Below are 17,223 nucleotides of genomic sequence, written 5' to 3' on the forward strand. Positions count from 1 at the left end.
GGACACCTGGCCTGAATTGGCACAATATGCGCTACAGGAGCTCGCTTGCCCAGCTGCAAGTGTGCTATCGGAAAGAAGTATAGGAGTAACCCCGGCACACTAATAACATGAAAGTAAAGTCTTCTCAACGACAGTCTTTAATTGTTGTGATTTTATTGATTGTGAAAAAAAAGGGTGGTGTTACAATCCAAAAAAGGGTGGTGTTACAATCACCGCTGTTCTATGAGGGGCCCAGTGCCAGTACCGACGCCCACGAGTGGGCCCCCCTTGCTTGGGCAGGGCCCCAGCATTTGCAATGTTTACCTCTCCCTGCTCCTCCGCTGTGTAGTCTGGGCTGTCAAATCCTTCACTGGGACTGCCGCTACAAATTTGGTGAACTGATAGAGGATGATGGTTAAGACGTAGCTATGCCCTGTCCCTCTGGCCGGGATCTAGCTTCAGATGATCAATGGCTTCCATTTCTTATGGACGTCGACTCACAATGAGATGCAGTGGTGGTTTCTCATCTGCTTTCACAGTTTTCCTACCCACAGATGTGTGACATTCCAGCGCACGTATTTAAATGTGCCCTCTCATGCCAATCCAAATGAATCACCTACGGCCTGTGGCTTCTGTCTTTTGCACTCCAAAGTTACGTGACAGAGCATGATAGGCAGTGAGCACCATGTTTACATCTCTCCCTGTGATCAAAATTATATGGATATGAGTAATGGCGATGGGATCAACGGTACTGCGATACAGCAACACTTTCTTCACAAAGAAAGGTTTTCGCTGTCTCCACACACTAATTAATTGAGGGTCTGCATCGCCTCTGAGAATTGTGACGGAAGTTTATCCCGTGAATAGGAATTCCTAGATTTCTGCAATCACTAGAATTTATGTCAGTAATTGTATGCATCTCATTTCCTATTGCGGAGAGTCTGGACTGTCTTACTGAGACAGAAATATATATGAAGATTTAAAAATACCACCAAAAGTGAGTACTGGTGTACGCTTCAAATACATTTCCTTTTTTCTACTTTTTAGATTGTTGTCTAATCCATACTGAGAACATGGAGATTTTAAATATTTAAACTATGCTCTATATACCTGCTATCCAGTGATAATGTACCCTTTCTCTCCTTTTTCCAATCACGTCTAATCCATACTGGGACTGAGACCGTCTGAGCCTGCCTCCTGATATATAGACCTACGTTTTTAATGTGTAAACTATGCTATACATACCTGTTATCCAGTGATACGGTACCCTTTCTCACCTTTGTCCAATCACGTCTAATCCATACTGGGCCTGAGACCATCTGAGCCTGCCTCCTGATATATAGACATAGGTTTTTAATGTGTAAACTATGCTACATATATACGTGTTACCCGGTGAAACTGTACCCTTTATCAGCTTTCTAGAATCTTGTCGAATCCATACTGGGCCTGAGAACGGCTGCCGAGCTGTTAAGCAAGCTACAGCAGCTGTGGTTTGGACACGTAATTTTTTGCATTTTTTCAGGAATGCCGGTTAGGCCTAATTCAGGAATTGCGGTTGACCTGCACTTACTAGGAAATCATCGTTCGCGGGGAATAATTGGAATCACAGATCCCCATCACTAACGGTGTTCTGCTGGTTATCTGCACCTGTAAGCGACAAAAGCTGGTCCTTTCAGTGTAGCGCGCATGCAGCCCCGGACATGTAACGCCATGAAAAACTATGATAGTGCCAGAGCCTCGCGTTTCCCTCTAGTAAGCTTGACGCGTACTGCGGGGGAATGCCGGAGTCTCGTTCGTTAACGGAATAAAGCTGACACATTGCTAGCACAACTACAAATGGACATACCACACCACACACACAATTGACAAAGCTTTCAATATGTGCATCTTTTCTTGAGGTGGCATGGTTGTGGTTTCCCGGGTGGAGTCCAATTAAGCCGCAGGCTCCACTCCTGGTGGTGCCCTTTTGGACATTCCTTTAAGGTTCAGCTTTGCAATCATACTGCCCCTGGAAAGCAAACACTTTGCCTTCATGGACGCTGTTTGGAGGTTCATGGGAATAACGACGCCCGATCGCCAGTTGGCATAATTTATTGGTGGGAAGTCCGACGGTATATGATCGTGTTCGATTTCAGAATTTTTTTTTTTGGTTGGTATTTTACATTTTTATTCCAGCCTTTCTTGACTTCATAAGGGAATGACTAGCCTATATCTGTGTCTCCTCCACCTCCTCCTTTTACTTCTCCACCTCTTTTCTAAATGTAGTTGCCCTTTTTCATATGTAATTTTTGTCTTCTGAGCATTTTCTCTGCTTTGGGACACCTTTTAAGGTGTTTTGTAATTGTTTTCTATGTGTTTGTATGTGTTTGTGTTTGCCTGCCATTGTTATCAATGGGGTTCGACGAACATTCGACGAACTTGCCTCCTGTGTGACGAACCAAAACACTAGCGTGGTGGCTCAACACTACTCCTGATATATAGACGTACATTGTTAATGTTTAAACTATGCTATATATATCTGCTATCTGATGATACTGTACACTTTGTCTACTTTTTATATTCTTGTCTAATCCATACTGAGCCTGTGAGCATCTCTGTGTGACTGATGGAATATATATGGAGATTGACAATTATCCTTTGACTGAATAGAGCTGTACATTTCTGATACAGTGACATATATCTGATGTTATTTTGTGTCTATTTTGTGCAAAATTTTGAAGTTTGGTGGAAGAGGCCGCGGACATGGGCGTGGGGGGGCCAGCTGGTGATGATGGTGGTGGTGCATCTGCTGGTAGTGGCAAAAGCACAATAGCAGCTAAGGCAGGAGGTGTTGAGCCTGCGTCATGGTCTGGCTCCGGAACGCCTGGAATGATACCTTTTCTGGGAGTAGGTTAACCGCTTTTAAAGTCGGAGCATGAGGAACTGGTTTTGGCTTACATTGCCGAAACAGACTCCATCAAATATGCCCGCCTCTTCTGAAGTTTCAAAAAATGCAAGCACTGAGTGGTCAAGTGCTGGCTTCTGGTCAGGAAGAACCCCTTTCCTCGTGTCCTGCACCCCCACTCAAACTGAATGAGGCAGCAGGCCACACTTCACATTAGTCCATGTAGCTCTTTCTATCATACCATGCCTAGGTTATCAAGTCAAATCGTGAATTCCCCAGTCCAAGATGAATCTGACATGGAGTGTGGGTGGCCAGCCAGGGCAGTGGGGTTAATCGGTACCGGGCCGGTGTCTCACAGGGATGTGTCACGGTGGTGGTGACCCGTTCCGTGGCCCTGGGCGTCCATGCAAAGGGGTGAATTACGTTTATAGGTGAATGATACGTGACGCCACCTCTGGTTTCTGTTTAGATTGACCAGCGCTGCAGTGTCGCTTATGTGGGACAGATGTTGTGGTGCAGCTAAGATGTAGAAGACCTGCACAGGTAGGGCAGTAGTCGCAGGGCAGATGAAAGAGTTGGGAGATGGTGTGCAGTGCAGGATGTAGCTGAGCCGTGCACCAGGCGCAGGAGAAAGATGACAGACTGTAAGGACTTGGCCTGCATATCCGTTTCTCTGAAATCCTTGCCTTATGTCTGTCGCTCAGTTTCTGCTTTGCCCTTAGTTTAGTTCATTTTTGCCCTCATCCAAGATGGAGTCACAAGCCTCAACGGGGGCCATCTTATTTCCTGTGTTGATCTCTCTTGTTCCTGTCTGCTCTGTATATAAGGATGCTCTGTATGATTACTCATTGCTTGAGTATACTTGTTCTTGGACTTGTTATCAAGCTGGAAGGACTGCTACCTAGCTCGTCTCTTCGTTACCTTGGGATACCCCACCTGCCTGTGAATCTTGGTCTCATTGTAAAGACTTGTTTCTTCGGATCAGCTCTGCACCCACCTCCACTTCAAGGACTGTTTCCTGCTAGCAGGCCTGGCTTGCTCTCCAGGTCTCCGGATCTGGCAACTTGGACTTCATACGTCTCCATGGTCTGTACGTTTGCTCACTGCGTTATTATCTTCATCTGCTTTTACCCTGCTGTGTCTTATCTGTAAACCTGCTTGATTCTGATAAATACTACAGAACTGAAAACCTATGAGCTCAGGCCTCATTTCTGATCCACGTCACTGACCTCCATTACACAGAGTATATAAAGTTATAACACAGACACTGTTGTGCAGTTCCTTTACCTGTACTTGGTAGGTGCTGTCCAGGACCCAGAGTACAGATGGAGAAGGAGTTGGTCAGCCTGGAAGCTAATTTGGATTTCTCTCTCTGCTGATAGGTAGTGTGGCCTCCGTTCTAGCGCTTATCTGAGGTACTCGCAGTGCTGAGTTCAATGAAGTTCCCCCTGTTGACTCTCTTTTGGAACTTTCTCATATGGCTGGCAGCCGTAGCCTTTTCCTTCTGGCTCACACGCATCGATGCTGGGGCCTCCGATCCTCAGTGGGGTACAGAGCATTTACAGCTGCTACTTCCTCCGGATTCTGCTGCAGGAACGTCAGTGTCCCTACAAACTCTGAGACCGGAATCCGGACCATGCGCTCCAGCTAGGAGTGAGCCTTAACTCTGCTCATCCTTCAGCTCCCCTTCTCACGTCCACACACTTCCCCTTCCCTGCACAGAATGGCCTAACTTACCTCCTCCCGACCACAGAGAGCAGCTCCTCAGCAGTCATGTTCAGAGGTCTCCCTGCTGGCGTGGAGTGGGAAATGTGTTGTGTGTTGGTTTAACTGCTAGAGAGATCATTCGTTGCTCCCAAGCATGACATCACGCTCCCTAGGAGGAAGGTAATGCCACTGTGGCGACCGTACTCCTGGGGACGCCACAAGTGCACTGATGCCCAGCCACTGCTAGATGATTCTGCTGGTACACTGACCCAGACCACTACATTCCCCTCACACTCTACACAGCCAGAATCTGACCCAGAGGAAACTCAGGTTCCTCTTCCCGCATACTATACCACCTTACACGGTGACAAAGAGGAAGGTGCAGATGAAAGTGCAGGTTCCTTGAGCTGGTGGGGGGGCATACTCATGGGCGACGGCACTGGCACAGGGCCCCTCATAGTACGCAAAAATGTCTCTGCCGGTGGGAGGGCCCGGGCCCACCCCCACCCACCATCAGACACACCGCCACACACCGCCGTACTGTTAGAGGGGCCCTGTGCCACTGCCGTCGCCAACAAGTGGGCCCCCCTGCTTGCTCAGGATCACAGCACTTGCAAAGTTGAAATACTTACCTCTCCCTGCTCCACCGCCATGATGTCTTCCGTGTTTCCTGACAGTGATAGTCTGATCAGAGAGCGCAATGACATCACGTCAGTACGCCCTCTGCCTAAACAGCCAAGTGCAGTGAGATGGACGATGGGGACGATGAGGAGTCCAGACTAGTACAGGGAATCCATAGCGAGGAGACTTATTTAATTGTTTTCAATGTTGGGACAGCAATTTTTGGGGAGCACTATACTCTGGAGAATGATATATGGAGCCCACCATACACTGGAGCATTTCAAAGGTGGACATCAGACACTGGAGCAGCATTTACAGGGCACATTATACACTAGAGCATTAGAAATGGGGGCCATTATGTATGGAGCATTATTTGGGCCCATAAAACAGTGGAGCTACATCCATGGGGACCAACATATACTGTAGCATAATGTGGAGCTAATCATATACTGTTTCAAACACTATATGGAACCAATGATTCTGTATGGAGAAATATATGGGCCTCATTACTCTGTATAGCGCACTATGCGGTGGCCATAATACTGTATGGAGTAATATACTGTCCGTTTTTGGAGCTATTAAAAATGGATATCAGTCATGAGATGTAAAAAGTGAAGTATTTTTCTTTGTACTATGCCGCTATTTCTCAGCGGTATCGGAGCATCATGAGTTGTGGTATGTGTTAAAGGGGCACTCTTTGGCCCAGGGCACATGAAAACCTGGAGCCAGCCCTACCCCCTCACAAATTTAGCTAAATAACCCCCATTTTTTAGTGCGTAACTAGTATTATGAAGTAAATTAAGGTTGAAAAGCTTCAGTAATCAAAATTGATGTTTTTGGCATTCAAAAGGGCACTGTAGGTGTGTTTCCTGTTCTCCACTCCCTGCCGACTTTGCTTCCCCATTGACTTGCATTGGGTTTCGTGTTTCAGTCGGCCTTCGACTTTTCACGATAATCGTCCGACCCGACTTTTGCGAAAGTCGGGTTTCATGAAACCCGACTCGACCAGAAAAAAGGCAAAGTCGCTCATCTCTATAAGCAGGTTTTATAAATTCCTTGACAAAATGAGGAATTACTGCTAAATGTTCAACATCCTAAAAAAATAAAAAGATGTTTGAAAAATGTTGCAGATCTAAAGTAGACATATGGTAAATGTTGTTAATTATTTTATTTTGCACATCATGAATAGCTGGTTTAAGGATGTAAACAATGAATGTTTTACAGTTGTAAGTTTTTTTTAAATTTTGGCCAAAATTCTGATATTTTCACAAATAAACGCAAAACATGTCAACCTAAATTTACCACTAACATAAAGTACAATGTGTCATGAAAAAAATCTCAATCACTGTAATTCATTGAATCATTCCAGAAGTATTATCATATGAAATGACACTGGTCAGATTTCAAAAATGTGACCTGGTCAATAAGGTTAAAATTGGCTTCCTCACAAAGAGTTTAACCCCTTACTGCCAATGGATGGAATAGTGCATCCAATGGCAGTACCCCCGCTTTGATGAGGGACGAGCCCTCAATATAGTTTTTAAATTCCTTTTGCTCTTTTCAGGTGATAATGCAATTAGTGAGAAAACAGAAATGATACATCTTACCCCGCTCACTGAATATGTGGGAAAGAAAGAAGATAGACAAGTTGACTTTTGTGACCGATCATGTGAAGAATTAGGGACCATGTTTATTGAGCTGTCTGGACTCCGAGTGATTGTCAATAATCTGTTAGAAAACCTTCAAAAAGTAGTAAGTTTGACGTATGAATAGACTAATCTTTATTTACTACTAGATGGTGGCCTGATTCTAACGCATCGGGTATTCTAGTGTCTCTCTCTCTCTCGACGGAGGCGTGTGTCGTTCGAATGCGCTGATTTGTCGCGGCTGGACGCGACCAATCACCGCTACGGGATTCCCGTTACAGACAGAATTAGACGATTATATAGTAGACTAGCTATGAACCCGTTCTACGCCCGGGTGGCGGGCATTTTTATTGGTATATGGTCTCCCATCCTGGTATGTGCTGCCCCCCTCCTATCCTGGTATGTATGGTACCCCCTTATCCATATACTGGTATTCATGGTTCCCTCACCCCCCAATCCTGGTATGCATGGCACCCTCACCCCCCAATCCTGGTATGCATGGTGCCCTCACCCCGCAATCCTGGTATGCATGGTCCCCTCATGCACCTATCCTGGTATGCATGGTCCTCTCACCCTCTCATCCTGGTATGAATGGCCCTCTCACCCCCCTATCCTGGTATGAATGGTCCCCTCACACCCCAATCCTGGTATGCATGGTCCTCTCACTCTCCTTTCCTAATATGCATGGTCCCCTCACCCCCCTTTCCTGGTATGCATGGTCCTCTCACTCCCCTATCCTAATATGCATGGTGCCCTCACCCCTCTATCCTGGTATGCATGGTCCACTCACCCCGCTATCCTGGTATGCATGGTCCCCTCACCCCCCTTTCCTGGTATGCATGGTCCTCTGACCCCCCAATCCTGGTATGCATGGTCCCCTCACCTCCCAGTCCTGGTATGCATGGTCCTCTCACTCCCCTATCCTAATATGCATGGTCCCCTCACCCCCGCTATCCTGGTATGCATGGTCCCCTCACCCCCCTATCCTGGTATACATGGCCCTCTCACCCCCCCTATCCGGTTATGCATGGTCCCCTCACCCCCCTGTCCTGGTATGCATGGTCTCCTCACCCCCTTTCGTGGTATGCCTGGTCCCCTCATCCTCCTTTTGTGGTATGCATGGTCCCCTCACCCCCCAATCCTGATATGAATGATCCCCCTCAACCCTATTAAACTGCACACATTAAAAAACAAACATTTATACTCACCTTTCTCCCTGTGTCCAGCACTGTCCTGTTCTGGGCGTGTTGTGGTGCCGGACTCGGCGCCTGCGCAGTCCACGCTTTCCGCCACCATGTTCTTGAAGACACACTGTAGTGTGTCTTCAAGAACATGGTGGCGGTAAGCGCGGACTGGGCAGGCGCCGATTCATGTCTGGAGTGGGCGTGTTGTGGTGCCGGACTCGGCACCTGCGCAGTCCTTGCTTTCCGCCGCCATGTTCTTGAAGACACACTGCAGTGTGTCTTCAAGAAAATGGCGGAGATAAGTGTGGACTGCACAGGCGCTGATTCCGGCGCTACAACACGCCCACTCCAGACGTCACCTGAAAACGCAAGACCCCGCCGGCAACAGCAACACCAGGTTCGGTAAGGTGTTGCGGAGATCGCGGTATGCGTTCAGTGCTTACGCATACCGCGCTCTCCTGGGGGGATGTGTCACTCTGTGGGGGATGCGTCACTCTGGGTCCAGACTGCGTAGGCGCGTCGCCCTTGCGCAGTCTATAAAGGCTTCAGACAGAGTGATGCTTAGCCCGTTATATTATAGATTCTACAATAGATATCCTATTATGTATAGTTTCTTTTATTGTTGGTAGTAGTAGGAGTACTAAGTAGTAGGAGTAGTAAGTAGTGGTAGTAGTATTTTTGGTTTATTGATATGTACAGTATATAAAAATAATTGCAATATTCTGAGAGCAAGAAAATATATTTTTCATTCTATTAATGATTCTTTTTTTTTTTTATAAATGATATAAGTCTGAAGAAAATCAGGAGTTGTGGGAACTGATTGGCCCCAACAGAACCCTTAGGAATCAGTCAGTATGCTGGCAGGATGGGCGAGTCTTTGCAGATAACGAGGACTGGATTGTAGACAGCTGTACAAAATGTACCTGCCAGGTAAAGTGGTTATTTTAATGTAGCATTATTGATTGTTATTTATAACTAATGACAAATGTTGTTATAGCATGCGGTATGTACAGAAAACTCTCACAATCCCCTGTAAAACAACCATATTTCAACCAGTATTGCAGTGTGATGTTTTTTCATGTTTGTCTACAGCTAGGAAACTAGATATTATCTCATGTATATTACAAACGTGTGATTTTATCTCTAAGGCCAGAGCCACACTGCTGTAGAACACGGACGAGTGCTAGGCAAATAAAAATCGCATAGCACTCGGACCGTTGTTAATCTATGGGGCAGCTCCCATCATCCGTTTTTTTTCTCGCCCGTATTATACGTGCAAGAGAAATCGCAGCATGCTACAATTTGCACCATATTACGGCCGAGACTCGTCAATGCAAGTCTATGGGTGTGAGAAAAAAACAGATTACACACGGACCATGCGTTTGGACTTGCCAGAAATACACACAGTGACCTTTAGAAAAGCCAGAAATTTAGTGTGCTATACTGTAAAATCACACTGACAGGTTAAAATAGAATAGAATACATGTATACACATAGTATAGGTATATATAATATATATATATATATATATATATATATATATATGCCATTGACACATATAGATATATTTATATTTCGTAGAGATATAGATAGCAGAATAGTTGATAATTCAATTGTCGGCTTCTGTAAAATCATTACAGAACCCGACAGGATATGAGACATGGTTTACATACAGTAAACCATTGCATATCCGTAAGATTTATATATGTCCCTCACTAATAGTGTGTGTGTGTGTGTGTGTGTGTGTGTGTGTGTGTGTGTGTGTAAAACTGGCGTGGGCTCCCGCGCAATTTCTCCACCAGAGAGGGAAAGCCAGTGACTGAGGGCAGGTATTAATAGCCTAGAGAGGGACTATGGTTATGGGACCCCCCGGCTAAAAACATCTGCCCCCAGCCACACCAGAAAAGGCTCATCTGTAAGATGTGCCTATTCCGGCACTTAGCCTCTCTCTTCCCATTGCCCTGTAGCGGGTGGCACGTGGGGTAATAAGGGGTTAATGTCACCTTGCTATTGTAAGTTGACATTAAGCCTGGTTAGTAATGGAGAGGGGTCAATACGAAACCTATCCATTATTAATCCAAAACATCCAAATAGCGAAAGGAAGCTATATCCAAAGTATAAAAATATATGATAATAATAATAATAATAATTTTTATTTATATAGCGCCAACATATTCTGCAGCACTTTACAATTAAGCGGGGACATGTACAGACAATAAATTCAATACAAGTTAAGACAATTCAAACAATGACATTAGGAGTGAGGTCCCTGCTCGCAAGCTTACAATCTACAAGGAAATGGGGGGACACAGTAGGTGAGAAATGCTTGTTAATTCAGGTCTGGCAATTATAATAGGGATTTTCATATAAAGCTGCATGATCCGGTCATCAGCCCGTGTGTTTAAGTGCAATAGACAAGTATCAAGTGCAGTTATCATGTGCATGAAGGGTGTGGAGACAGATGAATAGTAGGGTGCAGATTCAGAATAATATTTGGAAGGAGGGAACAGGGCAAAGTTAGCTTGCTGAGTAGTTGATGTGATAGGCTTCTTTGAAGAGATGGGTTTTCAAAGCGCGCTTGAATAGGTCAGGGCTAGGTATCAGTCTGATCGTCTGGGGAAGTGCATTCCAGAGAGCTGGAGCAGCACGAGAGAAGTCTTGGAGACGGAGGTGCGAGGTTCGGATTACGGGGGATGTTAGTCTTAGGTCATTTGTAGAACGGAGGGCACGTGTAGGGCAATAGACAGAGATGAGAGAGGAGATATAAGGCGGTGCAGAACAGTGGAGAGCTTTGTGGGTGAGAGAGATGAGTTTATACTGGACCCTGTAGCGAATAGGTAGCCAGTGTAATGACTGGCACAAGATGGAGGCATCGGTGAAGCGGCTGGACAGAAATATGACCCTGGCTGCCGCATTCAAGATGGATTGGAGAGGAGAAAGTTTGGTAAGAGGGAGACCGATCAGAAGAGAGTTGCAGTAGTCCAGACGAGAATGAATAAGAGCGACAGTAAGAGTCTTAGCAGTTTCAAAGGTGAGAAAAGGTCGGATTCTGGAGATGTTTTTAAGATGCAGGTGACAAGAGCGACTGAGTGATCGGATGTACGGAGTAAAGGAAAGTTCAGTGTCGAATATGACCCCAAGACAGCGGGCATGCTGCTTGGGAGTTATGGTTGAACCCTCCAGGGTTATTTCGATGTTAGGTAGAGTGAGGTTAGTAGAGGGGAGAAACACAAGAAGTTCAGTTTTAGAGAGATTTAGTTTCAGATAGAGGGAGGACATGATGCTAGAGACAGCAGACAGACAATCCTTGGTATTTTGAATTAGGGTAGGGGTGATGTCAGGGGAAGAAGTGTATAATTGGGTGTCATCAGCATAGAGATGATACTGGAACCCAAATCTGCTGATTGTTTGTCCAATAGGGGCAGTGTATAAAGAGAAGAGGAGGGGGCCTAGGACTGAGCCCTGCGGGACCCCGATAGTAAGGGGACGAGAAGAGGAAGAGGAGCCGGAAAAAGATACAGTGAAGGAGCGGTCAGAGAGGTAGGAGGAGAACCAGGAGAGGGCTGTGTCCTTGAGGCCTATAGAGCGGAGCATAGTGAGGAGGAGCTGGTGATCCACAGTGTCAAATGCGGCAGAGAGATCCAGGAGAATCAGCAGGGAGCAATGACCTTTCGATTTAGCTGTTATTAAATCATTAGAGACTTTAGTGAGGGCAGTTTCAGTAGAGTGTAAAGAGCGGAAACCAGATTGTAAGGGGTCAAGAAGAGAGTTATCCGAGAGATAGCGGATTAGACAGGAGTGGACCAGGCGTTCCAGGAGTTTAGAGATGAAGGGAAGGTTAGAGACAGGTCTGTAGTTAGCAGTGCAGTTCTGGTCCAGGGATGGCTTTTTAAGTAAAGGGGTTATGATGGCATGTTTAAATGAGGAGGGAAATATACCTGAAGAAAGAGAGAGGTTAAATATTTTAGTCAGGTGAGTGGTGACCACTGGTGAGAGAGACTGCAGGAGCTGTGAAGGAATAGGGTCACTGTTGCAGGTTGTAGGCCGAGCAGAAGCGAGGAGCTTGGAAACTTCTTCTTCTGAAACAGGCTCAAAGATGTCTAGTGAGCTTGAGGTGCGGCAGGGAAGGGGATCCAGGCACTGAGGAGATAGGGCTGAGATATCCTGATGGATGTGGTTGATTTTTTCTAGGAAATAAGTGGCCAGATCCTCACCGCTGAGGTTGATGATGGGGGCCTGTACTTTAGGTTTCAGGAGGGAGTTTAAGGTTTCAAAAAGTCGTCTTGGGTTGTTGGATAGTGAGGTGATGAGGGTGGTGAAGTAGGATTGTTTGGCCAGATGAAGGGCAGAGTTATAGGTTTTGAGCATGAACTTATAGTGGATGAAGTCTTCTGCTAAGAGAGATTTTCTCCACTGCCGCTCTGCACACCTCGAGCAGCGCTGAAGAGAGCGTGTTTGCGTTGTGTGCCAGGGCTGCCTTTGTCTGTGTCGGGTCTTTCTGCGTATAGAAGGTGCTGCTTCATCTAGGGCATTCTTCAGTGTATTATTGAAGTGTGACAATGCTATGTCTGGACAGGAGAGGGTGGAGATGGGGGCTAAAGATGTGTGGAGATTGTCCCTAAGCTGTTGGGTATTAATGGTACGTGTATTCCGATAAGTGTGGTAAGTGGGGGTGTCCCGGGTGAGGAGACAATTCTTGACAGAGAAGGAAAGAAGGTTGTGGTCCGAGAGCGGGAGAGGTGAATTAGTAAAGTCGTGCAGCGAGCCGGGACGGGAGAAAACCAGGTCCAGAGTATTCCCGTCCTCATGTGTAGGAGAATTGGTAAACTGTGAGAGGCCGAATGAAGAAGTTAGAGAAAGAAGATGAGAGGCAGACTGGGAGAGCGGATCATTGATGGGGATGTTAAAGTCTCCCATGATGAGGGTGGGGATGTCACAGGACAGAAAGTGAGTAAGCCAGGTGGTGAAGTGGTCTAGAAACTGGCGGGAGGAGCCTGGAGGGCGATAAACGACCGCCACTCGTAAGGAGAAGGGCTTAAAGAGTCTGACGGCGTGGACTTCAAAGGAAGGAAATGTAAGTGAGGGAACCGGGGGGATGACCTGGAAAGCACATTGTGATGAAAGGAGCAAACCAACACCTCCACCCTGTCTGTTCTCAGGTCTGGGGGTATGTGAAAATTTCAGCCCACCAAACGAGAGAGCGGCAGCAGCGGTGGTGTCTGAATGCTGGATCCAGGTTTCTGTAATATCCAGAAGGTTAAGGGAATTAGAGAGAAAAAGATCGTGAATGTAAGTCAGTTTGTTACACACAGACCGTGCATTCCAGAGAGCACATTGGAAAGTGAGAGGAGAAGGAATGCACTGAATGTTAATAAGATTAGCAGGGTTTCTATATGCAGCTGGAGGAGAGTAATGTATGCTGGTGGAGGGAGGCCCAGGGTTGGGGGAGATGTCACCTGCAACTATTAAAAGGAGAAAAAACAGAAAAAGCAGGTGGTGGGATGATTTGTATGAACGTTTTGAGTGCTGCATGGAGGTTTTGGATGGTTTGGTGTGGGTAAGAAATGTCAATAGAGCCTCAGAGTTAAACATCGGAGAGGGGAAAAGGGAGAGGTGGATATGCAGAGAGTGCACAGAATGTGTAAAAGGGCAGGCGAGTTGTTAAAAAGCAGAAGTTAAGACAAATAAGCAGCAGGTTAATATGATCAATGCATACGTAGTACGACTGACCAAGAAGCAAGCGTGCATGAAAAACTTATGCACCTTACCTGTCTAATAATCTTTATTATGGTATGATTAAAATTACAAATGAAAATCAAGAGAAATTAAAATGTGGGTACTACAAAGTTCACCACAACAAGAGGTTACAAATGGTGTATACGTATATGCAAGATATGCGGCTAAATACAAGTTGATAAATATTTACTCATGCATAAAAAGTGCCATAGCTTTGGGTGAAAAAATAGCTGCAATAGTGCATGTGTGCAAGCTAACATGGAAGCAAAGTAAAGGAGGAGGATATCAAATGGCCAGTTTATGCCTGTGCAGGATGTGGCGGTGATAAATCCTAAAACCAGTACTGAGCAACAATGAATGAGACTAAAATCATCAACATGTGTTACCTCAAGTGGTGGGCAGGGGGCCCCCGACGCGCGTTTCGCGGCTGCTTTCTCAAGGGGCGCATAGAGGGGCTGCTGAGTTGTCCTTTTATATCTTAATAAGAATATTGGTGGTCAGCATGTGATGGTGCTTCCACTGGGCGGTTCAGATCAGGGCCGTCATAGATCGGCGTCATGCTACTATTTTTATTTTTATGTGTCATTTTTTATTTTTATTTATTTTTATTATTTTTGTTATTTTTTGCATTCTGATGGATTAGCCCGTCATATTCTGTATTTCATCACATCACATATATGCTTTATTCTTCACATTTTTATGCACATTATGCATATAATATGTAATAATAGAATTATTAATATATGATCTCTTATGCTGTATTTTTTTAATAATAAGTCTATTCTCAGTTTCATATCAGGTATTATGTCACATTTGCTCCCTTTTGTGCACTTTTATACTTTTTCACCTACACATTTCATCACACTTATCTTCATACTCTAAATTACCAGTGCTATTCCCTCTTACTATTGGCCATAAGACCTTCATTTCATCTAGCTTGAGCTTTGCCATTGTGAGATGATATTCTCCAATGGCTACAGGACGCGCTCCATCAGCGTGCAGGTTGGGGCGTCACCATGGTGACGCGTCTTCATGCGGCCACTTCCTCCTTCCTGCTCTGACGCGTTGAGCAGGGGGGAGGCGCGGCACAGCATGACGCCGATCTATGACGGCCCTGATCTGAACCGCCCAGTGGAAGCGCCGTCACACGCTGAACACTAATATTCTTATTAAGATATAAAAGGACAACTCAGCAGCCCCTCTATGCGCCCCTTGAGAAAGCAGCCGCGAAACGCGTGTCGGGGACCCCCTGCCCACCACTTGAGGTAACACATGTTGATGATTTTAGTCTCATTCATTGTTGCTCAGTACTGGTTTTAGGATTTATCACCGCCATATCCTGCACAGGCATAAACTGGCCATTTGATATCCTCCTCCTTTACTTTGCTTCCATGTTAGCTTGCACACATGCACTATTGCAGCTATTTTTTCACCCAAAGCTATGGCACTTTTTATGCATGAGTAAATATTTATCAACTTGTATTTAGCCTCATATCTTGCATATACGTATACACCATTTGTAACCTCTTGTTGTGGTGAACTTTGTAGTACCCACATTTTAATTTCTCTTGATTTTCATTTGTAATTTTAATCATACCATAATAAAGATTATATATTTCTATACTTTGGATATAGCTTCCTTTCGCCATTTGGATGTTTTGACTTTTGAAGCTTCCTTATGCCTAGGCTCTTATCAGTCTGATTAACTATCCATTATTAATCCAATAGCATGAAAGGGTTAAAAAACACTGATATTAAGAATAAAGACTTTTAATGAAATAATTAAACACACATTTTTGCCATCTTTATTAAACTCCCAATCCAATCGAAGCCCTTGTTCTTCTGTAAAAAATCCAAAATAAAAAGGCAACAATATCCTATACCTATCCGCCGTACAGTCAAGCCCACGCTGCAATCCATCCCAAGAAGGTAAATAGTTTACAACCTGGAGCGGTGTTAATGCTACCGTCCCGGCTGTAAACCACGGAGGAATGTCAGTGCAACCCTCTTCTCCCATTCTTGACACACTGATAGCAACACCAAAGAAGAGATGCTAGCACAGACTTCCAGTATCCGTTGTTTCAGATGCTGCACATCTCGTATCTTCACAGCATAGACAATTGCTTTTAGATGACCCCAAAGATAAAAGTCTAAGGGGGTCAGATCGGAGACCTTGGTGGCCATTCAACTGGCCATGACGACCAATCCACTTTCCAGGAAACTGTTCGTGTAGGAATGCCCGGACATGACACCCATAATTGATGGTGTGATATATGGGGTACAAAGATAGTGAGGCCATTCTTCATCAATGGAAACCTCAATGCCACTGGATATCTGAAATTACTACATGATGATGTGTTGCCCTCTTTATGCACTGAAGATGGCACGTTCCCTGAGTTTTTCCAGCAAGATGGTGCACCACCACATTATGGGTGTCAGGTCCAAGCATTCCTACAAGGAATCTGACACCCTTAGACTAGCATTTCTTCTGCAGTGTTGCTATCAGTGTGGGAGAAGAGGGTTGCATTGACAATCCAACACAATGGGCAGCACTTTAAACACATTTTATAAGTGGTCATAAACTTATAAATAACTCATTAAAGAATAAAGTTACGTTAAAACCAAACACACCATTGTTTTTCTTGTGAAATTCTCAATAATTTGATGTGTCACATGACACTCTTCCCATTGGAAAAAATGAAGCTGGATCCAAAATGGCCGACTTCAAAATGGCGGCCATGGTCACCAACCATCTTGAAAAGTTTCCCCCCGCCCAACCATTGATTTCACCAACCATTCCCATTTTATTTAGGTGCATCCATATATAAGGCCCACATTGTGTGTGTGTGTGTGTGTGTGTGTGTGTGTGTGTGTGTGTATATATATATATATATATATATAGTAAGCACTACGCTGGACAAGGCGGAATCCCGGAGTGGACCCTGGCACCGAGGGACCCTGGACGAGCAACCAGGTGGACCCGACCCCTATACAGGGACCATTAGGAGCAGGTCCAGGGGTTCGAATGCCACGGAAGCCGGAACCAAGAGGGGCGGCTCAGAATGGAGTACTGAAATGAACACAGGAAGGCAGGACTGGAGTCAGATAGCAGGGGCTGACACAGGAGGACTGGACCGGAGTCAGACAGCTGGTACGGACACAGGTAGGCAGGGCTGGTGTTGTGAGTTCATTCTCCCCTTCACCTTTGATGCCTGATGAAGTCCCTCTGCTGGTGAAGAGAGGTAGTGAAACTGATTGGGATGGGAAGAACCTGTCATCTGAACAGGCGGAGTGTGATTGGACATCTGGAATTTCTGAGGGGATATAAGGCAGCCGACGCCCTGCAGGGCTGCTGGTGATCCTTTCTGCTCTGAGCTCTTGCATCCAGTTTAGTTCCTGTCTACTAAAAGCTAAGTTTTTGCCCTACTATTATTCCATGAGATTTTGTCTGGTTTCCTTAGTGTTT

The 17,223-nt window shown here is 45.4% G+C and overlaps 1 protein-coding gene across 2 annotated transcripts in view; it reads left to right on the forward strand.

Moving 5' to 3' along the window:
* THBS2 (thrombospondin 2) overlaps positions 1-17,223 on the forward strand; it is a 1,059,287-nt gene that overhangs the window by 460,157 nt on the left and 581,907 nt on the right. For both annotated transcript variants that reach the window (XM_073551863.1, XM_073551862.1), the window contains exons 5-6: positions 6,756-6,943; positions 8,811-8,951. In XM_073551863.1, coding sequence (XP_073407964.1) covers positions 6,756-6,943; positions 8,811-8,951 — 329 coding nt within the window. The remainder of the gene's footprint in view (positions 1-6,755; positions 6,944-8,810; positions 8,952-17,223) is intronic.

The sequence above is a fragment of the Dendrobates tinctorius genome, unplaced genomic scaffold, assembly GCF_039654945.1.
Source record: "Dendrobates tinctorius isolate UK_male_01 unplaced genomic scaffold, ASM3965494v1 ptg000181l, whole genome shotgun sequence".
Taxonomy (NCBI): domain Eukaryota; kingdom Metazoa; phylum Chordata; class Amphibia; order Anura; family Dendrobatidae; genus Dendrobates; species Dendrobates tinctorius.